Raw genomic sequence first — 26,058 nt, 5'->3', positions numbered from 1 at the left:
ATTTACTAAATGCCCCCCCCCCCAGAAGCCACTGCAGGTGAAGATCAGCACAATAAATGAAAACAACATGTATGCATAGGCTTCCTTCATTTTTGCAATGTTTGTAGGCTAGGGGAAGACTAATAATCAAATAGCCCTGTAACCCATCAGGAAACTGTATTTGGAGCCCTGGTTGGAATAATGCCCTTTCCTGTTTCAGAAGATGAAAGGGAAGTCAGTCAATATATACGAAGGAGGGATAGAGCCACAGTTATACAGTCATTTTTAAGTCACCTTGTCAAACCAGGAACCGAAGGACACAATAAGAAGTCTTGGAATGGCAAAGGAGGAAAGAACACAGAGACAGAGAAAGGGCCTCACGTGACTGAGGAAAGTTATGGAGGAAGACACAGATGAAAGCTACAGATAAAGACAGCTAGGCGGTGTACTGTCCCCGTAATGATAGAGGTCCTCAATCAATCATTTCCCTCTTAGCTGCTCCTTTAGGAACCGGGCCTGTGACTCAGTGTGCCCGGCATAACCACAATCCTGGGTCTGCTCTCAAGCACCAAAACAAGCAAACCAAAACCGAAAAAGATGTAACGGTAGAGATTAGCTCGGGCAATAAAGGTCAATCGTTATGAACTTTGATAAGGAACAGGGTGTTCACGCGGGCTTAAGGTGCCTGTAAGGCTGTTAATGGGTAAATGCACAGGAATCAGTTGAACATCTTCACTAGGTGAGAGAAACAAGTTGCCTTGTGGGAGATGGCATATATGCACGCCAGCCTCGGGAGGGACAATCTGAGCAAGTGCCAGCAAGAGACACCCTGGCTTAGACTGCATCAATTCGGCAGAATCAGTAGGAACTATCAGTCACACTTGAAAGGGGACACTTTACGATAAACACAAAGAAAGGCTGAGCAGGGACTTCTGAAGAGGACTTCATGCTACTACGATCTGCTGATTTCTCTTGTAGCTAGAACAAACTACCACAGAGCTGGTAGACAAGATGGAGTTTCTTCAACAGTTCTGGAGGCCAGACACTCAGGACAAATCTTACTGAGCTAAAGGTAAGTCACTCACAGGTACTCAGGGAGGACTTTGCCCTGCCCTTTCCAGTTCCTACAGGCCACCAGCCAGCCAGTGTTCCCAGAGCCACTGCCTTCATCTTTAAAGCCAGCACGAGAACATTTGCAAATTTCCCTCTCAATCTCAGACACCGCAGATCCCTTGATAAGGATGCAAGGGCATTGGCTGGGCCCACTTGATAATAAAATCTTAACCTAACTACTTCTTCCAGGCTAATCTTCTCATCTCGCAATCTGAACTGAATCACTTCTTCAAAGTCCCCACAGCCAGATAAATTAACGGGACTACGGTATCTGTGGGGAAATCACTATTCTTGATATTAAAATCATGCTATGGGGGAGGGAGCAGCTCAGCAGTTAGGAGTTGTTCTTCTACCCCATGCCTCAAGTTCAATTCTCAGCACCCATGTCCAGCAATACCTCTGGTCTCCATGGGCACTTGTACTCGTGAGCATGCATGTGTGTTTGTGTGTGTGCATGCTCACACATGCACACACACAATTTAAAACACTAGAAATAAATCTTGAAAAAATAAATCATAAATCATGATCAAGGGATGGACCTTTGCTAGAGTCAGAGAAATGAAAACACAGAAGGATGAAACTGAAGACTGCCAATGCATTAACATATAATGGCTAAATTTACTAGAGTTGAAAGGATCTTGCTAGCCGGGTGATGGTGGCGCACACCTTTAATCCCAGCACTTGGGAGGCAGAGGCAGGCGGATGTCTGTGAGTTCGAGACCAGCCTGGTCTACAGAGCTAGTTCCAAGACAGGCTTCAAAGCCACAGAGAAACCCTGTCTCGAAAAACAAAAACAAACAAACAAAAAAAAAAAAATAAAATAAAAACGGAAAGTATCTTGCTGATAGGTAAGAAATTATTCTCTCCTTAAGAAAGACATACTAAAGTATTTAGAAACAAATGGCCATGAAGGACACAATGCATTTGGAAAAATAATACATATTTATATAGAAAACGATAGCTTTTCTAAAGCAAATGGATACTGGGGGGAAAAAAACAGTTGAACCTGAACTAGGGCATATGTTGTTCTTTGAATATTCTTGCAATTACTCTGTACAGCTATGGGCACTTCCAAATAAAAAGAAAAAAAACCCTGCGACTGTCTAAATATAATTTACTCTAATTTAAAAATGATGAGGAATTTACCCAAGCAGCTCCTGATGTATGGCTGAGACACACCAGAACAAACACAGCTGTGTAGCAACCTTCACCAACCCCACGTCCATTCTTTCTATGGTAACCGCAGGGTGAACGAAGGACCCAGCAATGTTCATTCAGGTATTTCAGGGAATTTTTTTAAAATAACATTTTTTTTTTATTTATTTTTCGTACCAACCAGTTTCCCCTCTCCCCTTTCCTTTTTTTTCCCTCCCGTTTCCCATCTACCCCTCTCCTCCATCCACTCCTCCTCCATCTCCATGGAGAAAGGGACAGGCCTCCCATGGGCTTGCACAAAGCAAGACACATCAAGTTGAGGCAGGACCGAGTCTCCCCTTGAGTTCAGGAAGGCCCAGGTAATCCAGCATGAGGAACAGGTTACCAAAAGCCAGCTAAGCACCAGGGAGAGGTTCTGCTGTCACTGTTAGAAGCCTTCCTAAGAGACCAGGCTATGCAATTGCCACACACGTGCAGAGAACCTAGGTCGTTCCCACGCAGGCTCGCTGACTGTTGGCCCTGCGTCCACGAGCTCCCTTCAGCTGTCTCTGTGGGTTCCCCTATCATTCTGGTATTTCTAAGCCTAAGAAGTTGAAGGTGTTTCCCGACCCATCTGGCGGTATTCCGGCTGTGAGGATTTGAATTGGTGATGCGTGATGCTCGGTTGATTCAAATACTAACTGGGTGACCAAAACCTGCTATTTTGGAGAGGGAATCTGCCAGGCCCTAGAGTGAGGAAAGTAGACTTTCCTTTGTAGTACTTAGCTGGTTTTTACAATGAAAGTGAAAAATAAACTGTAAACTGCCCAGTGCCCGAGGCTGACTTTTATTGCTTTAGGCCCCAGGGAACCATTCTGGCGTCAAGACCCACTCCACCCTCCTTTGTTTAAAGACAAAAGGTTAGGCAGCTGGGGTTCTGACCACCAACAAATCACTGCTGCCGCCGGCCACTCAACTGGGAAAGGCCTCTATCTTGGCTGGGATGAACACTTTAAAATGAAGGTAAAGGGTAAGACCCCAGTTTCTGGGCTGAGCCCTCCACACAGGCTTGATTTTCCTGCCAACTGTGGTGGCCAAGAACAATGTTTCTCAGTAGTTCCACGATAGCATGCCAAGACCAAATAATAGCAGGCTTCTCTCAATTGCAGAAACACGCACCAAATATGTGGCAATCAGTCGGTTTTATTTTTACAAGCCTGGTCCTGGCTATCGCCAGCCCATACTGCAATGCATGATTTAGCACCATCTATGATTAGACCAGCACAAAATCCGTCTATTCAGTTATTTCCCCGGCTTAAGGCTTGCTTTTGCAAAGAACAGCAGGGTTGCTTGGAGCTCAAGGGGTGGGGGTGCAGTCGAGAGCGGGAAGGAGTCTTTATTACCTAGAAACTTGCAACATTTGGCTCACCACTGTAATAATCCACATTGCCATTGTTAATAACCCAGGGTTAAGAGTCAGATGGGTGGAATGGGGAGAGGTTAGGGTGTGCTTCTTAGGTCAGTCACGTTCAAGTTGCAGAACCCTGGTCAAAATAAGTCCGGGCTGTAAACCTCCTGGAGTCTTTTGTAAAACTGGACGATAACATCTAACTAATATACAGACTTTCTCTCACCTTTGTTGGGGGAAGCGGGGAGTGACATCCATCCTTTCACAGATAGAAAAGAAATGTCACACACAGGCTATGTACTTACTCTTCTCTCAGTTTTTATTAAGACGTTTTCATTATTTACTCTTCGCAGTGCTGCGGGTGGAATCTGGGACCTTACATATGCTAGGCAAGTACTTGAATACCAAGGCCAGAGTTTTTAACATTGTAAGCACAGGTCCGGTTGTGATCTTCATCTTCACCAAGCTCTTGCTGACAGTGTGACCAGATGTCTGCACTGACCGATTTTCAAGCTGCTATGACTTTCTGTCTATTTGCAGAGAACGCAGCCACCTGAATTGAGCCAGTGGCTAGGCTCACGGACAGCTGGCCCAGCATGAAGACCCATGTTCCATAGAGTTCTAAAGAACTTTCAGCAGTTCATGCTAATACACTCACCCAGTAAAAAGAAGTATGGCCACAGACAAGACTCGCGGGAAGTATTTGAAAGGCGTTTTAAAGAACATAGCAATATGCTTACATTGATCATGATGGCTGATCGGTTCGCAAAACCCAGAAATAACACGTGCATAATCAACACGCGGTGAGTCTCTGGGGCAGGGAACTATGGGAATCGCAAAGGTGAGACTGGCCCAGGTGGCTTTAAATTTGCTTCAGGACGGCAGTCGTGACAGGGACTCAACAGGGATGCACAGCATGTGTGCTGAAAACAGGCGGCTGCGTGGCAAGTTGGAACACACAGGATAGCAGCCTTCGCTCAGGATTACTGTGCATCTTGTTGGCCTGTATAGCTCTAGTGGGGCTTGCCAACAGCCGAACAACCAAGAACTTAACATCAAGGCAGAAAATTCTAGCTCAGAATAACTTTTATCATCACTGAGAGACAATTAGGGGAGTCATGGAGACGGGGAAGCTTGTATGAGGCCATGGGGGGAAGATCTGAAGCAGAGACTGTGCAATGCCAGGGGTTGATAAGCTCCAGGGGGAGGCGATACATGATACGTTTATTTCACATTCACAAATTCTGATGCTACGCAATAGTGTTTGAGGGACAGAGGAGAACTTTAATTATAACCACATACTTTTATTCATACTTTTATTAGCATGGCTAATAAGTTCAGATATAAAATATTCCATGCTCTTAACAAAATAGGAATGAGTATGTATATATATATACATATATATGTATATATATGACATCGTCAAAGAATTAAAATGAATTAACATGTACTTTACACTCATTGAGTGTAGCATTAACTTTACATTCAAGCCCCTTTGAGAGATGTCCAGGGGAAAAGGAGACATCAGTTGCTCAATCTAATGAAGACCGTCTGTTTCCTTTTAGTTTATAGGCCTAAATCACAAGCTGAAATGTTAATCAATTGCTTGAGTGGAAATTTTTTAAAAAAAAATTGTATAAGGCAAAAATCTACAGATATCGTCTTCAAATCAAATCAAAGAGCAGAGGATCTCTTTAGTCTGAACGACCCATTTCCCCCATTAGCTACTAAAATACAACTCAGAAATGTACAGATTACATACCAAGACGTCCATTCCGGTGACATAGTTGAGGGTTATCATATAGTCATTTGGAAGATTTGCCACCTACAGAGACCAATAGATGTGAGTAAGTACAAAAGAACTCCTTGAGAAAATGTATACATTCCACCCACCCACCCCCGCCCCTTTGTCATCCAAAACCCAGTGATTAAGACAAGACTTCTGAATTCTCAATCTGATCACGGCTGGCTAAGTATACACCATACCTGGTACGGGAAACCTAGCCAGTTACCCACGGCTAGAGAAGGCACGGCTCTCAGAGGAGAACCTACAACCACTGCTTTGTTAATTCCTCTGAGTTTTGGAAAACCTATCACGCATCTTCATTTCCAAAAGTAGCACTGGAATTCCCCCTTAGGACAATTTTCCAATTTGGTTCTACGTAAGGTCGTTATGCCTTTCTCGTCAGTAATTCTCAAAGTGCCAGGGCGGGCCAAAGAAGGAAACTGCTAGACACGCAAGTTCTCAAGCCTCATCAGAAGCGCTGCATCATTTTATATAACAAGTCCCGTGGGGATGCTGACAAACTCTCAAGAGGGAGCGCTATAGTTCCATGTTGATCCTAGAAAAAGCCAGGACGGACACTTTAGATTTTAACTTAGTAAGGTCTGGTTTTGTGATAGGACTCCTTTTGGGTACTTTGGGTTGGACACTTGACGTGCTTCCCCAACCTGCCTAACGTCTAAAGGTCTGGAAAAGCATCTTAACCTCTTAAAGCGATAAGCCTGGCATCAGCCAACCAGCAATGGGCTGAGCGCTCGCCCTAGGGAATTGGGAATGAAGCTATTTTCCTCATTTATAAAACAGAGATCCAGTTATAGCTAAGTGAATACGCCAAACAGACTGTAGAATAGTAACCCATGTCCTTTCCTGAGAACTAGCGAGGGAAACAGTTTCAAAGGCATCTGATGTCTTTATCCTGTGGCTGCTGTCTTCACTGTTCATACAGAAAGCTGGGATTACATGTGTATTTACAGGGGCGGGTTGTCTCGGGCAAGTTTTCTATGACATAAAACATATGCCACTTCTTCAAATACTCGTGACGAGAGCAAAACTGACGTAGTAATTAGCACCACAGTAGGTTTTACTCCACCACCCACCCATTTCATCCTCGCTGGACAAATTTAACATCTGAGCTTTCTGTAACATCTGCAATGATTAACAGCAAAGGAGCCTCATCGTTTTCAAATACTTCCGCCATCCTAGGCACTGCACTCTTCAGCATGCAAGAGCAATATTGTCTCTCTACCATGGTATCTCTATTTAACAAGTGAAGAAATGGAGACCCAGAGACCAAATCGCTTGGCCAAAGTCACCTGCCTCTCAGGTATTACTTGTGGACTAGAATCCAGGTTTCCCTAATAATGGAAGATGAATTGCTGCACAGCTCAGCAGCACAGGTTCATCCAATTTGGCCCCTTGTACATTAGGACAGACTGGACCCAACAGTCTACATGTAAAATACCACTACTTGCCTAGCATGTGACACATGCCTGCAATCCTAGTATTCGTGAAGCTTAGTGACCAGGTGGCAAATAAAATTCTCCTTGTGAATCTCCACCATTATCTGTATCACGTGATAATCCTACTGTCAGCTGGAAACAAACCTGGGCTCCTGTAGAAGGTGGTGGTGTTTTATTTATTTTTAGGAGTTAACTCTTACACTCTATACTTTAACTTTTTTCTTCTTAATCAGTTTTCTGACCATGCTTCTACTACTTCTTTTGCTTTGTACATCGTTACCCCCTACTTCGAAAAGCAGAACAACCTAGTCATTTTACACAAGTGTACCAACAGAGGCACAGTGTTTACCTTAACAGGCACGAGAGTGAGAAGTTGTTTGTGTTCATGATGGACTAACCATGTAGATTAAAGCCATTCCATACACCAAGAAGCGGTAAGTATTCTCAACACGAGTTGCTGAAGAGTTTATATTACTTTCTAAAGTGGAAATTTAGAATTAGTATTTAAAAACCTCAGGGGCAAGGGTATACAAAAGGACAGAGATAAGGGAGATGCTGGCCGATTCTCATTTTATGAGAAATTAACACAAAGATGCAAAGGAAAGCTCGCAGTAAGTTCTATAACCAGGACACCAGCATCTCCACAGTGTCAGGGGGAGGATGCAGCTCCCACTGAGCTACCTCACTGATATTTGACTTGTAGCAGGACCAAAAGTAAGAAGAGAGTGTATTTGAATGTGGTTTTACAATTCATAGTAGGTTTCCATACAGTCACCATGAGACATGCCTTATCAAGCTGACTTCACAAATGAGGATGAGGAGGGAAGTATGGGGGTACGAAAGTTAAGTATGGGGTTAAGTGGCACCTCCGAGGTCAGAGGCAACAGGGGGACCTGCAGCAAGGGAGAAACACTGACTGGCTGTGCTGGTATCTGCACACCAAGCCACGGTGTTGGCTCTTGATAGAGCCTGGCTTCCCCTATTACCTTTGGAAGAGAATTTGAAAAACTGAGCTGTAGATGTTTATAATGTATTGTATCACTTCATAAATCATCACAATACTTCTCTGCATCTGCAGTATGTTGAATAGGACTGAGAAAACACGAATCACCTGGAGATATAAATTCTACATCTCTGATATGTTTATTGATCGCTGGGGAAAGTTTTATAGAGACGAGAGAGTTTTGGACCTGACAGACAGATGCTTGCTTAAAGGAGCGGAACTTGAAGTTGGGGCCAACGGCACAGGTTCTGAAGACAGCCGTTTACGTTGGATGCTGGCCCGCCACCTGCTAACTCAGGTCTGGGAAGTGACTCGAACGGCTTCAGCTTTCATTTTCATATGCACAAGTGAAAATTAAACTAGACTGTGGCTAAAGGACTTATGAGGATTAAACAACTCATACTAAGAGCTAGCTGGGCATGTGATGGATGCCTTGATTCTCAGCCCTCTGGAAGCTGAAACAGAGGGACAGTCATGAGTTCGAGACCCTCGAGATACATAGAAAGTATAAAGTCCTGTAGGGTACACAGCAACCCTGTCTCTAAAATCCGCAGTAGAAGAAAGGAAGTGCAGGAAAGGAAGGATGGAGGGAGGAAGAGAAGGGAGGGCTTGGACACGGTGTATAAAAGAGCGAGACAAGTGGAGGCCTGCTGAATACAAAAGCATCATATGTAAGGGAAGGAATGGAGAGCTTGAGGTACGCTTGAGAGACGAGATAGAAAAGACACATGGAATTAGGGACACATTGGAGGGACATCTGAACGCTGGGCACACAGATTCCTGTGGGAGGCAGCACCACCCAAGGGGAACAGTGGCCTTGGGCACGTCTCACTATCTCCATTATCTCCGAGGACTTTCTACCCTGTGAAAGAGGATTAAATGGCTAATTACTAAGATTAAGTCTGGTTTAACCTTCTGGCAAGCAGGGAAGGAAAAAGGCAGTCAATTCAGGATCAAGGGCCTAGGAGAACGGATGGGAGGATGGAGGGGTCAGAGACGAGCAGAGTCACAGGCCAGTGCCGCAAGTGCTCCACATTTACACAGAGAACGGAACTCTCTAGAAAAGCGTGAACTAAAGCTGGGTGTTGGCGTGCACAGCTGTAATCCTAGCACTCCGGAGGTGAGGGCAGGAGGATCGAGAGGTCAAAGTCAACGTTAGATATAGATTACATGGAGGGAAGGTGAATTCAAGCCAGTCTGGGCTACATGAAATGTCCCAGAAGGGCAAGAAATAGAAAGATAAAAGGAGAAAGAGAAAGGTGGAAAGAAGAGAGGGAGGAAAAGAAAAGCGGGGGCCTCGTCTGGGTTCTCCAGAGGGACACGATGGTGGTGGTAAGGACCACATGAAGCACTAACTTTACTCCAAGGACCCGTCTGTAGTCTTCCTTGGATATCTGAGGATTAACCATACTCAGCAACGCTGGAAAAAACCAGCAAAGGAGAACAGTTTTCAGAAAGGCTCAAAACTTTGCCAAGAAAACATCTTGGCAAAGCAAGCTGGCACTGGCTGCTCACCAGCCCCTGCAGGTATTTGGGCTCAAGAGAAGAGAACACAAAGTCAGGACACTTAACTCCATCTCCGGGTCACTGCTCTAAAATGTCTGGCTCTCATGACTCAAATGTCATTCGGATCCCGAAAAGTCATGTGATCAACGGGAGCTTGGACATCTGTGACGAGACCCTCAGGGTCTCAGGGTCTCAAGTCCACAGTGGTGACTCATGGTTTCCTTGGCACCATCTGTGAAATGTTTTCCTTTTCTAAGCTTTTACGACGAAAGAAGGTCGTGATCTTTGGTCTCTTTAGGAGCAGTCATTTAAAAATCATGGCAGAGCAGAGAAGGCTCCCAGCATCCATGTCAGTTGGGTCTTGGCCAGCTTTCTCTAACGTGGCTTTTAGTTTCCAGTATACTCCAGGAAAATACTTAGTGTCTTTGGACATTTTTTTCCCTATGAGTAACGCCTAAAAATCTAATTAACTAGATTAGCTACCATTGATTGTTTAAGGATGTGGGTGATTTCTTTTTTCCTTGTGTAACAATCTTGGCTGTCCTGGAACTAGCTCTTGTAGACCAGGCTGGCTTCGAAGTCACAGGGATTCACCTGCCTCTGCCTCCTGAGTGCTGGTATTAAAGGGTGTCTGCCACCACCGCCGGTCCGGGTATCTGGGTGATTTCCATTGCCATTTTAAAAACTGAAACAATGACTTCAGAAAACTTCCTATGCCATCTCTCATTAGTTCAGAACACTTCAATGAAAGCTGATAACTTTGTTTCCTTTCAAAGAACACATTAATTTTTTTTCTGTGCATATGGTACTAAGAATCAAATTCAAGGCCTTATCCATGTTGGTCAATAATTCTACTCACTGAGCTACAACCTAGCCTAAGCTCATTTTTTTAAAAATCTATCTCACAATGCCATGGTTTGAATATAGTTTGCTCCTGCAAAATTAATGATGGAATTATTTTTTTTATCATTTTTACACTGATTCATACTCCCCTCAAACCTCCACCTCCACACACGCGTGTGCATCTGTGGACATCAGAAGACAACTTGTGGGAGCAAGTTCTCTCTGCTTTTTTGTGAAAGTCCCTGGGATTCAACTTGGGACCCTCAGGCAAATATCTTTGCTCACTAAACTAACTCAGCAGTTCTTCTTGCTGAAATTTAATTTTGAAAGGTGGTGGGAATGTGTGAGGCTTTGAAGAGGGAGCTAGGATTCTGTCCTTAGGAATGTGGTTTGTTCTCTTAATATAATGTACAGATTAATGGGCTACCGCAAGAGTTTGCCTGCCCTAAAAGCCGGTTTGACTGGGTCTTATCTTTGCCTTCTGTATCACTTTATGGTGCACTGCCCTGTCTTAGGACTCTGCTACACAGACCACCAGATACCATCCTTGACTTAACCAGAACTGTGAGCCAAATTAAGTCTCCATAGCTTACCAAGTCTGAGATACTATGCTCTTAGCAACAGAAACAGAATAAGATACAGAAACCTTATGATGATTTCAGTTGTTATAGTAACTGAGCTTCTAAATGTGATTGATAGGTTCCATGAGAAAAGGTGGTACAGAAAACAGAATTCATTGTCTTACCCTGGCAATTCACAGAGGACAGCTAAAACATTTACCTCAGGCTATTGGAAAAGATTTATCAATTATGAATATCAATCTACCACACAAAAAACTTTTGAGAAAAACAAATCACAATTTAGAAGATATGTAAAGATTAAACAGAACAGTTAAAAAAGAATTAAAAGTTTACATTTAACTAAGTTCCCCCAAAGGAAGGGAAAAGTACCACAAATGAAGAGTCAGGACAACAGATGGGAAAGATCTCCTTGAACTATTTCAATATTTGGATGCCTTCCTACACGAGCAGTGACATTCAACACTGCATCCTAACAATCCATAGAATTCTTCAAGTCCATCCTTTCCCCAGATACTCAACTCTTTCCTTAGGTAGGTGTGTGCTTGCCATTTAAAACAGGCCCTGCAACATTTTTCAGAAACAGAGCAAAACGTTCTGTAAATAGATGAACCTATTATGCTAAGTAAACATGCCAGAAGGATTTCAAATAAAAGCCATGGGGACCATAGAGGCAGTACAAAACATCCAAGAAGAAATTAAAAAAAAAAAATGTAAAGCTATAAATCATGCTCTCATGGGGCAAGGGAATCTCACCCGAGCAAACAAACATACTTTAGGCCTATGGGCACTGGGCAATTCTCACTTACTGTAAGGACAGAGCTGGCAGAGTACAAAGGGCACACAGAAACAGTATGGGCTCACATTCTTCCCACCACGACGAATGTGCCAGGGTTAGCCTGCAAAGACTCTTCTTCTTCTTCTTGCCCTTAGTCTGGGCAAGATTGATTTAGTCTAGGCAGTACAAGCTAATGATGATACCTCACCGCGGCATAGAATAATTTAAAGTTTAGAAGGGTTGCCAAATTCTCTAATCATTGTCTCAGTGTGTGGGTGCACCCCTCGCGGTCCTGAGTTCCTTGCTCGTGCTCTCTCTCCTTCTCCTGATTTGGACCTTGAGGTTTCAGTCCGGTGCTCCAATGTGGGTCTCTGTCTCTGTCTCCTTTCATCGCCTGATGAAGGTTAATATTCCGGAGGATGCCTATATGTTTTTCTTTGGGTTCTCCTTCTTATTTAGCTTCTCTAGGATCACGAATTATAGGCTCAATGTCCTTTATTTATGGCTAGAAACCAAATATGAGTGAGTACATCCCATGTTCCTCTTTTTGGGTCTGGCTTACCTCACTCAGTATAGTGTTTTCTATTTCTATCCATTTGCATGCAAAATTCAAGAAGTCCTTGTTTTTTACTGCTGAGTAGTACTCTAATATGTATATATTCCATACTTTCTTCATCCATTCTTCCATTGAAGGGCATCTAGGTTGTTTCCAGGTTCTGGCTATTACAAACAATGCTGCTATGAACATAGTAGAGCATATACTTTTGTTGTATGATAAGGCCTTTCTTGGGTATATTCCCAAGAGTGGTATTGCTGGGTCCAGGGGTAGGTTGATCCCGAATTTCCTGAGACACCACCACACTGCTTTCCAAAGTGGTTGCACAAGTTTGCATTCCCACCAGCAATGGATGAGTGTACCCCTTTCTCCACAACCTCTCCAGCAAAGGCTATCATTGGTGTTTTTGATTTTAGCCATTCTGACAGGTGTAAGATGGGATCTTAAAGTTGTCTTGATTTGCATTTCCCTGATCGCTAAGGAAGTTGAGAGCTGGCCTGGATCTGAAAAAGCCTGGGATAAAACCTGACTCGCTGAACATAGCGGACAATGAGGACTACTGAGACCTCAAGAACAATGGCACGGGGTTTTGATCCTACTGCACGTACTGGCTTTGTGGGAGCCTAGGCAGTTTGTATGCTCACCTTACTAGACCTGGATGGAGGTGGGTGGTCCTTGGATTTCCCACAGGGCAGGGAACCCTGATTGCTCTTTGGGCTGACGAGGGAGGGGGACTTGATTGGGGGAGGGGGGAGGAAATGGGAGGCGGCGGTGGGAAAGAGACAGAAATCTTTAATAAATAAAAAAAATTCTCTAATCATACTGAGCTTCTTGGGGTCCCAGACTTCTCTGAAAAGTGAGGAAAGCTATCTACACAGCCCCCTCTGAAGTGGACGAAAAAGAATAGGAAGGCACAATTTAGAGCTTCAAAGATGAAGGATTCTCAATCATGACCATGTTTCTCATTTCAACATCCAGAAAAGGGAATCCTAGAAGGGTCCAGGAATTTGCCTATGAGCAGATGACCAGGTGTTGAATGGCATTCAAACTACCCAGCTTCCACCAGCATGTAGGACCCTACCATTTGTTAAGAGGGATTCTGCAATCTTCTGCCCCCATAATCTCAGCAGTCACTCTTGTCAGGACGAATGAGACTGCTAGATTAGCATAGGAAACACGTAACTTTCCAAACACACACACACACACACACACACAAAACAGAGACAAACCTACGTAGGCACTGTGGCTAAAGCAGCTCTGCAGCCTCTGGTGAATCATGGAATCATCATATACTTTCACCCTCCATCCAACTTTGTAGCCTAGGAAGCCTTCGGCCCACATCCACAAGCAGCAACTCAGCACTTCTGCACCAGGGCCACAGAGCCTCCCCAGAGACTGGCAGGGCTGCTCTGCTCTAGCCTACCAATTTTGGTTACAGCCCAGGCTTCCTATCAGGCTCTCAAAAGCTCTCCTGAGTCAGGCCGAGCTTTATCTGGAAGCACAGATCACTAAACAAAAGTCTCAGGGCTTGGTGCCTCTAGGAATCCCTGACAGTTCCTGCTCCTGAAGGCACAGAAGGGGTAAGGGGCCCCAGAGCTAGGCTTCCCTTCTCTGGCACCCTCGTTTCCTTTTTTTGTTTATAGCTTCCTTGGATCATCTCCACATTCCCTTCTACATCCGGCACACTACCACTGCCATAAATGGCTGAGCATCCGAAGACGCTTGCCCAGACACTCTTCTATCTCAGTCCTCACGATCATTTGATAAGATTAAGCATGATTAACTTATTGGAAGAGGCAAGAACACTGAGGTCGAGAGAATCTATGTGATACCAACTGGTTAAAATAAAACAAACAAAAACCACCTTACTTAATATATGCCACAAAATTGAGAAGTAGAGACTGAGATTTAGAAAGGTAATTCCTTATCTAATGTAAAAGAGCGAGGATGTAAACTCAGATCTGCCAAAATTGATTATTTTGTAATTAATGTACACAGATGGTTATACTATGCTGTGAACTTTAAAAAAAATTGATTACAGTTAGTGTTGTGTGTGTGTGTGTATATATATATATATATATATATGTGTGTGTGTGTGTGTGCGCGCGTGCGCAGTCACATGAGTGTGTGTGTGTGTGTGTGTGTGTGTGTAGGTCTAAAGGCAACTTATGGACATCCATTCTCTCCTTCTCTCATATTGGCTCCCAGGGATAGAACCTGGGTTGGCTGGCTTGCCAAGAAGTGCCTTTTACCTGCTGCGCCAACTTGCTGGCTCACATTGTGATTCAGAGAGCAGATCTATCAAACTCCTTCAATAATTCTCTGTGCTCAGGGTGGTTTTTATACAGTTTCCTTTCCCTCTCCATCAAACACAGGCTGTGAATTCTATAGGTCTTTATTCAGTAGCCAGTGGCCTTCGGAGCCCTGTTATTCCTAACTTGACTTATTTTCAAATGTCTTAATATAAAACGCCCTAGAAAACATATTGATTTCAACAGAGGAACTATTAGATGTTTTTCCCAAGCCAAATGCTGGAAGGCAGAAAGCCTTTCTCTTTTCTTGTTCAGTGATTTTAACATGTGTGTTTGGAGTGAGAAATTATATTTTACTGTCAATATTAACAAACACCCCCTTTCCAAGCCTTTCTTCTTTCTCAGTTTCTTACTACCTTTGTAGTATTTCTCAGTGTATCAACTTATTATTAAAAGGTAATAAATACTCCGGGGATAAAGAGAGGAAGAGAGAGTCTTGGAAGGTGTTTGTAGTCCCCACCTGCGGCACTCGCAAATACCACTTTGACATTTACAAGAACTCGTTCTTATTAAGTTATGTCCTGTCAACACTTTGCAAGTATTTCTCTTAAGCATTGCATTAATTGCATGTTCAGTCAGCACGTATGGGTACTTTGTGTGTCTGCATGCACACCTGTGCACCGTGTGTGTGCTTGGTGTCAAGGAGGTCAGAGATGGGCATCGGATCCCCTAGAACTGGAGTCACAGAACCCACGTCTTCTGGAAGAGCGGCCAGTACTATTGACCTCTGAGCATCAATCCAGCTTGGGACTGCCTACTTGAAATCTGCAACTCCCCAAGCTCACTCTCAGTGTTCCCCAATATAGTAGCAGTTCCAGGAGGTTACTTTTCAGTGACCTACTTCAAAGCATACATTGGAGCTTTGTACTAACTGATATTCTTAAAATCTGTATGGTAAAGCATCACTTGGGGACTAGAATTGGGACTGAATTACAGCAAAGATAATGACCTCTTGACCCGTTTAAAATTACTATTATCCTTACTTTTGTGGCACTCCATGCTGAGCCTAGGGCTTCACACATGGAACGTCTCTAGTCCCGAGTTACATCTTAAACACTTTGTCTCTAAACTTTTGACAGAAGAGGCCATCTAAAGCAAACTGTTCTAAAACCTCCTTACAGAACTTCATGAAAAATGTAGGTGCCTGGACCCTTGCCCGGGCTCACTGAATCAGCTCCTTGGAGCAGGGCCCAGTGTCTCATAAGCACCACAAGCATAGACGATCTGCATGGAAGTGCAGCCTGCGACTTCCCCATTCACTCAACAACACCGGACGATGGTGAGTGCGAGGGTTGGTTTCAATGGTCAACTTGAGGCAATCTGGAGTTGCCTGAGAAGGAAGTCCCAGTGAGGGACTATCTACATGAGGTGGCTTATGAGCCTATCTGTGGGGGATTATCTGGGTTGCTCTGACTAGAGTGGAAAGACCTATTCACTATGGGTGGCACCATTCCCTGGGCCTGAACCGCCCACTGTATTAGGATGGAGAAAGCGAGCCAAGTGAGCACGAGCGTCTGTGCATTAATTCAGGGCTCTCTCCTGACTGTGTGTGTATGATATAATCAGGTGCTTCAAGTTCCTGCCTCCTTGATTTCCCTTCAGCGATGGACTATTAACTTGGAATCATGAGCCAAATAATCCCTCTCTCAAACTGCTTCCATTATTCGTAACAACGGAAAAGAAAACTAGGAAAGAGACTCCCGTGTGGTGCCGAGTATCTATCACCCCATCATGGATTTAGAAGGCCAGAAGTTTCATGAGGCCAGACTGGTGCACACAGGCAAATTCAAATTCAAGAAATGAAACAAAACGAAACACACACACACACACACACACACACACACACACACAAGGAAATAACAAATCTCCCAAACACTTGCATTTTTCACTGGTGAATGCATGTAACTCAACAATAAAGCACTTACTTAGCACACACAAGGTCTTAATATCATATTACTCCACCCCACCACCCACCTCCAACACCCAGGGTGGGGGAGGGTCAACAAGTGAACATCTTCTGTTAATATACACCCAACTTTAGAATATAAACACACATCGCCGTCTTAATATTATTTCTTGGGTCATCAGTTAACACAAAACTTGAAGAAAGGGACCATGATCTATGTTTCCAAAACTCCTTCCCCCCTACCCTCATATATGTGGTCCTCAGCGCCAAGCTGGAGAGCCACTAACTGTATCACTTTGCTCACCAGGCCTTCTGGTGACGTGTGCATACGCTGTCATATTTTATGACACTCAGTGCTAGGGAACAGACTCAGGGCCTTGTGCACACTGGGCAAGAATGCTTTTAAATCTGGAATGTGCTGGCATGCCAAGGAATCTGCATAAATCGTGTGTGTGTGTGTGTGTGCTTCTAATTCTTCACTGAGGCTAAGTTAGCTAAACCCTAACAACAGAATTTAACTTCTATTTTCAAGTTCTGTTATGAACACCACACACACACACACACACACACACACACACACACAATCAACTCATAAGCCAGTAATGAATATCTAAAGATGGAACTTCCTCTGATTCATCTACTAATACCAAGAAGTATATTTTATTCCTTTTCTCCATATAACAACTTTTATTTCTTTCTCTTTCGTATCACCTATGTTCTCTATAGTCAATTTTCTAATAACCAAGAGATACATAATGAAGGAATTTTCACTCAAATTACTTTTCTTTCTTTTATGTCATCATATAGAACTCAGCTGTCCTCCGCCTTAGGATACTCCTGTCTCAGCTGCTAGCATCATGTCTTTGTGTATGTCATCATGTCTAGCTCAAATTTTGATGATATTGAAATCATCATCAGTACTCCAAGTTCAAGTACAAACTATCTTTCCTAGGTCACGAGAGTGCCACACAGTGCATTTCCATTGTGTTTGGCTCTCTGTCTTGAGTCTTGAAAGAAGCATCCAGAGAAACAAAGCAGGAAGCTCGCTGGGGCCAAGCCAGTTGTGTTCAGAATGGCTTTTGCTGAGGGAAGGCTTCCAGAGTGACAAGCATGGGGGTGAGAGGCTTCTAGGGGGCGGGAGAAGTACCTCTTGCTATGTTCATTGGGATCAAACCTCTTGACACACACGGCAATCTTTGTGCTGCCAGGGGAACATGGTCGTCATAGGTGGCCTGTGGCTAAGCTTCCTCGGAGAGCAGGAAGCATGTAGCAGACATCGCCACACAGAGAAAGCCACTCAGCAGATAACAGGGAAAAGCCAGTCTCTGTCTTTCAGAGAGGACAAGACCAGCAGAGAACTAATGTCATTATATTCAATATCATATATTCAACGTCATAATTCAAAGTCATATATTCAATATCATATATTCAACGTCATAATTCCAAGTCATATATTCAATGGGCCAGTTTCACAGACAAATCCTAAGACCTATACATCTCCTATCTGTTCTGTGGAAGCCCTTCAGATTCAACCAGTCCTTGTTTTAGGAAACTATATGCACAAGGCAAGCGTGCCCTAAATCTATGGTCAGCACAGTCCTTGCTTTAGAGAGCTATGGGCTTAGGGTAGGAGTGCCCTATATCTGTGGTCAGCAAGCATAGGGAGGAGTCGTAGCTGCCCAAATCATTCCTTACTTACCAATTTTGTGATGTCTTTTACATTATCAGTCACGGGATTCCCGCAGATCTCCTTAGTTTTGACGAGAGGATTAAGTAGGAGCAGTTGAAGATAAATGCAAGTGATAATCCAAGTCTAAACAAAAACAGAAACATTTCTTGGAGCCCATCGGTAAAACACGCATGATTATGCAAACCAGTAACCCCCGTATAGCATATGTGGCAAATGCAAATAGACCAGCGCGTTTCTCAAAACCGGATGGCATAAATATAATTAAATGCTAAGCCTTCAAGCTGCTCTCACCAAACTTCAAAGAAAAAGAGCAACAACAACAACAAAATATTCCTGGATACAATCCTGACTGAATTATCCTTTCAATGGCTTTACTGTTAATTTCTGTTGTAAGCTCTCCACAGCCAGTTTCCTAATAGCAATTAGTGAGGAACTTGTAGCAACACGTGGAGGAATTATCACTTGGGGGGACCACAGGGAAAAAGGAGGAATGCATAAAATTCATACCCTAGGGCTGAAGGGAACCACTTTCCTTTTAAATGCAGACAGTTTGGCAAGCAGGAACACAACCTTGCGAGCAACTTTCGTTTAGACCTCTGCATCAGCACACCCTGCCACGGGAGGCTGAGCTGTGTGTCTGTAGATCCAAGGCAGAATTTAACCTCAGTTCTCAGACAGCGAGAGAATCACTGTGCGGAGTCAATTTGGTGGCCACTTTATAGGGAAAGCACTGCCTTAGCCAATACTTAGGTGTTTCTGAACTCTGATGGGAATCTCTCTCTCTCTCTCTCTCTCTCTCTCTCTCTCTCTCTCTCTCTCTCTCTCTCTCTCTGTCCTTCCCTCCCTCTCCTCATCCCTCCCTCTCCCTCCTCTCTTTCTCTGTCCCTCTCTTCCTCTTTCTCCCTCCTCTGTCTCTCTTTCCCTCCCCTCTGTCTCCCTCCTTCAAATCCTCTCTTTCACAGACACACACACCCCTCTAAGAAAATAGCACCTTCCACCATGGATTGGTTATTTTTATTCACGACTTGTTTTTCTTTCTTACAGTCGATCACAGGATTTTCAGAACTTAAGCATCTGATTTGCGCTTCCCCCCCCCCCAAACATCTACAAAACACATACGCCAGTGCTTTGCATACAAAAAATCCCTCCACTATGTGTTTGCCGGATGAATCCATGGCCAAGATGAAAACCTATTCTAATTCTCTAATCCAGTAATTATTTATTGAACAAGTGTTGGGAGGAGGCAGTGACTGCAGCATCACCAGGAAAGCAAAGATGATGAAGATGTCCTTGAAACGCAGAAGCAGGTAAATAAATAACACCGCCAATCCCCGATAAATGTCTTAGGAACACAGAGAAGAGAGCAATTCATCCCTTGATCTTAAAGGGAGACAGGGAGTAAAAAGGCGGCTCCGAAGAAACGGAGAGAGGAAATGTGACCCTGGCTGAGGCCCGAAAAGACTTTGTGAACGACAATAAAGAAAAAATGACCATGGCAGAACGAACAAATAACATAAACAAAAGCATGTGAAAGCATTTAAAAACACGTTAGATCTTTTATGCACTAGTGTTCATCTGGGGCATTTCAAAATGGTACAATAACCCAGGCGCACAAAGCTAGCCTCTTTCCTTCTTCTGTAGCTTGCCACATGTTTTGAGGAGCTAAATTATTATCTTCTCAAAATAAATATCTACATCCTGACACACTGGACCCCATGACCACTTTCACTGGCTAAAAACTATCACTGTAACAACCACTTTGGTGGATACAGCGGCTTACAGATGGAATTAAAACCCCTTATCCTTAGCTGGGCGGTGGTGGCGCATGCCTTTAAACCCAGCACTTGGGAGGCAGAGGCAGGCGGATCTCTGTGAGTTCGAGGCCAGCCTGGTCTACAAGAGCTAGTTCCAGGACAGCTAGAACTGCTACACAGAGAAACCCTGCCTTGAAAAACAAACAAAAAACCTTTTATTCTTTCACGACTTGGGGTTTTCTGCTTTGGCAGTAAAAATCCCACCTCAGTTTATTCGGGGCTACTTCGAGCAATGTGGGGGACATACACCTCATTATACCATCTCCGTTAGCTCACAGCAAAGGCCAAATCTGTCTGGGGATCCCTGCTTGGGGAAAAACTTGTCACACACATTTCCCCTTGATATCACAGTTTTCCTTCATAGGTATTTATTTCATGATGCCTTTCTTTTTTCTTTTATATTGCTGACGCTGAGCTGTGCCTCCCCCTGAAATTATTTCTCCAAGGCCCTTTATCCTGATAAGATTTGGGAAGCCTCCCCAAGGACCTTGGTAACTGCCGACCTCTCCAAGAAGAATGTTCACATTGTAGGTCTTAGGAAACACGGAGGCAGATGATGTTGCGCGTCTTCACCATGCCTGACACTGAATGAATAAAAGCTGGAGAGAAAGAGAGAGGCAGACAAGCACACAGAGACAGAGAGAGGTAATGATTTCTCAGCTCATCCAGCAAATAGTTATTGGGCACTTTGTTGAGTCTCTATCATGTACTATGCTCTTGACACTGTAGCAAAACCCTGAACAAAAAGGCAAAACACCTCTTCTTTCAAAAACCTCACCTTTGACTTAAGTAGATAAACCATAAGCAAGAATGAAATTGTGCTATACGTAGCCTGTTATACGGACTTAGGGAAAAGAATCAGAGCCAGGGAAAGGGGTTGGTACTAAACAATTAAAATGAGATCCTTTGAACGGAAGATCACAAACAGGCATGATGTTTGTAACAGAAGGCCTGGGGATGGGACAGGCATATCCAACCTCATCGGGCTCTGCTGTCGCACATCACAGCTATCATGGTTTGTGGTTGAAGGTCTGTGACACACACATAGTGATGGCGTCTATGGGTGCCTATTTCGAACACCTCTGGTGGTCCTCAGCACTTTTAGCAACAAAGTATCTTTCATTTTCACTTAAACGGGTATGTGTGTTCTTTCTGCCCACCAAATAAGTTCCTGACGCCCACAGAGGTCAGAAGAGGGCATCAGACTGTGGAACTGGAGTTATAGACAGTTTGTCAACTACCATGAAGATGCTGGGAATCGAACCCTGATCTTTGAAAGAACAGTCAATGTTCTTAAGCTCTGAGCCCCCAGGAAAGGTGTTTTTTTTTTTTTTTCTCTCCAGTCCTGCATACTGTTTACTTAGACATGATGCTGTTACACAGAAGAGTATGGACATCAATGTTACAAGTACAGGAAAATCAAAGACTTAGTTAGTGACTCTCTTTACTGTGGCACTGCTTTTGATACGGTGTCTGGAACAGAACCCACACTATCTCCAGCTTCAGAGGAAAACTCAGGACAGACAGCAAAGAGCAGACACAGCTGAGCTAAAGTCTCTCACAGCTTCAAAGCCAACCCTAATGTCTGCAAGTTGCTGCATACTTGGGATGCATGTGGCAATGACGGATGGCAGCCACGCAGGACCGCCCCTCTAGCTATAGTGTCCCAGTTCAGTGGCCCTTTAGAGACATTGAGAAGCTTCATCCTTTTACCAGAGTGACTGTCCCTCACCAGGAGGCATCAAGGCAATTAAGCATCAGTGATACTTCGTCTGCTACCTACTATCTTCAGCTGTGTTCTCTGGGATGAAATACAGACATGCTCCATGCATATCCTGAGGTCATGTGTTTGGAAAGAATTATAGAGAGGATCAAATTCCCTGGAATCCCGGAGTCTAAAGAAAAGACCATCAGAGCTGGCCTTTATCATTATCCTCCCAGGACCGCAGCATGGGTGAAAACAGACTGGCATTTTAAACACAGGGATCAGTGGGTGCCTTCTGGGTATTCCACCCCCCCCCCCCAAGGACTGGCTGGAACTAAAGTAGTTCGTTTACACATCTGTGGGAAAATGCCGCTACAGAGAAAAGAGGAGGCCAAGTCTCGAAGGTGTAGTGAAGGGTTCATGTTTATTTAAAGGGCTAGAGTAAACAGGCACAGCAGATGGCATCAGAGAGAATGGGCAGGGTGGGGGATCGTGGGTATTTCAGTCCTCAATCCAGTTTTCCTGTGAATGGAACAAGCTGCCTTGAAGACTGAACGAGATTTGCAGAAGGCATAGGAGCAGGCTTCGAATTAAAATAAAACAGAAGTAAATTAACTTAGGGGCTGGGAATGGAGTGCTTGTTAACACAGCTGAAGCCTTGAGTTTGATCCCTGGGACCGCATAAACCAGGCATGGTGGTGCACACCTGTAAACCCAGCACTTAAGTTAGAAGCAAGTTTGAGGGTCAAAGTTCAAGACTATTCTCAATTAGATAGCAAATTTGAAGCCAGCCTGGAATACAAACAACCACGTCTCAAGATAAACACTTTAATTACTTAAACAGACTCCTTTAAATAAACAAGATCACTGTAATTGCCGTAGGGTAATGAAAGGCAGAAATGTTTTCAAAAGAATGAAGTAAAGAGATAGTAATGAAGAGATACCGTAGGAGCCACCCAAGATGGATAACAAAAAGCATTGGTCAGCCTCAAGAGTCTGGCCCTCCAGCTGATCCCTGGGTCTGGAGAATTACAATTGGAGTGATTTGAGACTCAAGGCAACTCAAAGGTTTGGACCCGAACAAATGATTGTTTGTGCCAATTGAGATGAGTGTGGGGCAGACTAGAAAAGCTATGTTGCTTGTAAGGTAACTTGTACGGTCTTCCAGGGATGACACCAGCTCAGGACATTGGCATCTGGATTTGGGCTATGGGGTCAGTTGGGACTGGAAATGAACATACCCCCTTCAATGGATACACTGGATTCTAAACAAAAAGAATGGATTTGGTCACCCGGGGATTCTGAACAGAGACACTAACAAAGTACTGACCATGGTACCGTGTTTGAGTTCAGGTCCCACAGAAGATGAGAACTCGTGCAAGAGCTGTACCGTAAATGTAGACACATCAAAGAAGCAAGAAAAAAAATCAAGTATAATCAAAGCTAAGAGCAGAGTGTGGGATCTCCTGACTATGAATCTGGAGTCTGAGGCAGGTGGATCCCAGTGCTGTTGTGAATGACACCATGACTCAATAGGAAACAAAAACAGATAAAACAACAACAAGCAAAGCAGAAGGGGTCTGGGCCAGATTATATTAAAGACAGAGGGCCAACCCCTGGATTAAGCAAGAGCAACATGGAAGCCATTGGTAATACTAGCCAAGCATTTTGATTGAGGAAGCTTGGGGGGAGGGGAACTTGTCTGAAGTGGCTTAAGGAAGCTTGAGCAAAAGGGAACCAGAATGAACAAGAAACTGTTTTGAAGAATGTTCTTTCAAAGGAAAGCAACTTAATAAACGGACTACAAAAATAAAAACAAAACAGCTACAGTGGTAGCTGACAAGGAAGTAGGAGTTGGTGGGGGCAGAATTGGAAAGAAGGTAGCAACCTTAGCAGACTTGTGTGCAGTTGGGGATGGTTCAGGGAGAGGAAACAACTGGAGATACTGGTGAAAGAGAGGGAACGGCTAAAGATGCATATCTGAATAGACAAGGCGCGGTTAAGACCTGTGTCTAGGTACAGCAGCTGACTTTGAATAGGAGTGTAGATAGCTCATCAAAACTAGAAAATATGGGAAGGTCGGTGCAGACAGAGAGTGTGACTAGGAGGGGAGCAACGCAAGGAAGAAAGCTATTCATTTTAAAGATCTACTATGTATTGAGCATCTTGATTATCTTATAGCAAAAGAACATAATTTTAGTGCATCCTAATCTTAAAGATGAGGAAGTTGAGGTGATTTCAGAATAGTGAGGACCACTATGCAAACTCAGGTCTGACTGATTCTAACGCCTGTCCTTCTAAGTACAACACACTGTCCCAAGGAAATCTGTAAGATCGTTTACGAGGACGTTAAGACATAGCTCTAGTACTTTAATAATTTTGCAAATACAAAACATATGGGAAGGCATTTGCTCCATATTCCAGGCACAGCTGAATATTCTACACCATTCAGATGATCGTAGCTTTTAGTGTATGTCCTTTGATAGTTTCTTAAAATACAATTAAGACAGATTGCTACAATTGCAAAATAATTTCACCTGCACAGCCTCAGTTTTTGCTGTCAGTCAAATACAAATGTCTATGAAGATATTTTTCACTGATTTTTATAGAAGTGTACTTGATTAAGGTGAAAATCAAACCTGTGTTAATCAAATGTCACCAGAAAACTTCTACTTCTTGAAGAACTTGATTTCAAAGCTATTACAAATAAATCTGCATTGCAATGGAGTTTTGTATGTACTTTGATGCCACACACACACACACACACACACACACACACAAACTTCCCTTGGACTGGAGAGATGGTTCAGCGGTTAAGAGCACAAACTGCTCTTCCAGAGAACCCAGGTTCAATTCCCAGCACCTATATGGCAGATCACAGGTGTTTGTAACTCCAATTCCAGGGGATCCGACATTCAAAACACCAACATACATTACAAAAAAAGAAAAGAAAGAAAGAAGGGAGGGAGGGAGGGAGGGAGGGAGGGAGGGAGGGAGGGAGGGAGGAAGGAAGGACCTGCCTTTCTTGCAATGACCTAACTTACTATTTATTCTAGTATAGTTCAGCACGAGAATGAGGGAAGCAGAGTCAAGAATGCAGAATTCATGGGAAATTTTCAGAATCAATGATTCTATAAGTAACTTCATAGACAGCCCACTCTCTTCCCTGATTTCTTGAACCTCAGTAGAAATATTAAACTTGTATTCCACAGAGGCCTTTGTAAAGCAGCTCCCTTGTGCTGTTGCGAAGATGCTCCAGATCTCTGGATGTGTAGGGATGTCTGGTTTCCAGTTTTCATCCTCTTTCCCAGCTGGTGAGTCACCCTTCTCATCACAATCCTCCTGAAGACGTGTTTCTTCTCGAGCCTGCCGAAGGTGCTCTTCCCCTGCCTTCTTCTTCATCTTGTCAGCTGTGTACCCTTCGTCTTTTAAAAAATTTTATGACTTCTTCTATTTTTTTGAGCTAATATAAAATGACATCACTCCCCCCTCCCTTTGCTCCTCCCAAACAATCTCATTTACTTCCCCTTACGCTCGTTCCAATTCATGGCCTCTTTTCGCCTTAATTGTTGTTACATACACACATATATTTTAGAGTGCTAAGTAAGCCTGTTTGGTCTGTATTTGTACGTATGTTTTCAGAGCTGACCACTGGGAACTGGATAACCAACTGGCATGCTCTTCCCCGGGGAAGACCCATTCTACTCTGCCGCTCAAGCCTTTCTTATTCTTGGTGGTGTGTGAACACAAGTCTTGTCCATCCTGGGGACAGCACACTATCCCTGAAGATGACTGTGTCCTAATAATGGAACCTGCGAATGTGTAGTTTTATGTAATAGAGTGAACCAAAACCCACCATCTTGGGTTGGAGGACCCAGTTCTTTCCACCTGCGTCCTTTAAAATCTCCATTTTTACTGTCTCTGGTCAGAGAAATAATGACATGGGACAGACATGATTGACCACAGCTAGCTCTGGAAGCAGAGAAAATAACCCAAGAGTCAGGACCAAGGCTACTTCTAGAACGTGGAAAGCTGAAGAAAATGCTTTGCCTCCCTAGAGTGCTTGGGAAGGAATATTTGACTTTAGTCTTATGATCTCAGAAAAATCCTAATATATTTGCATTCTAGTAAGCCTCTGGATTTGCAGTGGTTTTCACGGCCAAAATATAAAAGCAAAACAGACCTCAAGGAACACTTCCCAGATGAGTGGAGGATGTAGTAAGGAGGCCACATCAAGCCCTTCTTACTGGGGAGAATGAGCTGCCCCCTATCAGAACTTTGGGCCCCTCCCCTCTATTTTAAACCAAGAAATCCAGCTTCTTTCTGTACTCTTCTTTATTCATGCCTCTGAGTAAGATTTTGTTTAACAAAGCTTTCCCGGGGGTGGAGGGAGGACTCTCTTACACACACTCTCTCTCTCTCAGAAACCAAGCGAAACCAACACAGGATTCAAACACTCTAGAGCCCCTGACCATATGGCCTTGAACAAG

The 26,058-nt window shown here is 43.8% G+C and overlaps 1 protein-coding gene across 4 annotated transcripts in view; it reads right to left on the bottom strand.

The window, feature by feature from the left end:
• Kitlg (KIT ligand) overlaps window positions 1-26,058 on the bottom strand; it is an 85,084-nt gene that overhangs the window by 29,536 nt on the left and 29,490 nt on the right. For all 4 annotated transcript variants that reach the window (XM_050135501.1, XM_050135500.1, XM_050135503.1 and 1 more), the window contains exons 2-3: window positions 18,059-18,172; window positions 5,397-5,459 (exon numbers count right to left, since the gene is read on the bottom strand). In XM_050135501.1, the coding sequence (XP_049991458.1) occupies window positions 5,397-5,459; window positions 18,059-18,172 (177 nt within the window). The remainder of the gene's footprint in view (window positions 1-5,396; window positions 5,460-18,058; window positions 18,173-26,058) is intronic.

The sequence above is a fragment of the Alexandromys fortis genome, unplaced genomic scaffold (genome assembly GCF_014885135.2).
Source record: "Alexandromys fortis isolate MF-2015 unplaced genomic scaffold, M_Fortis_MF-2015_v1.1 scaffold_24, whole genome shotgun sequence".
NCBI lineage: Eukaryota > Metazoa > Chordata > Mammalia > Rodentia > Cricetidae > Alexandromys > Alexandromys fortis.
The sequence above is the reverse complement of the archived record's forward strand: the minus strand, read 5'-3'. Positions and strand labels throughout refer to the sequence as shown.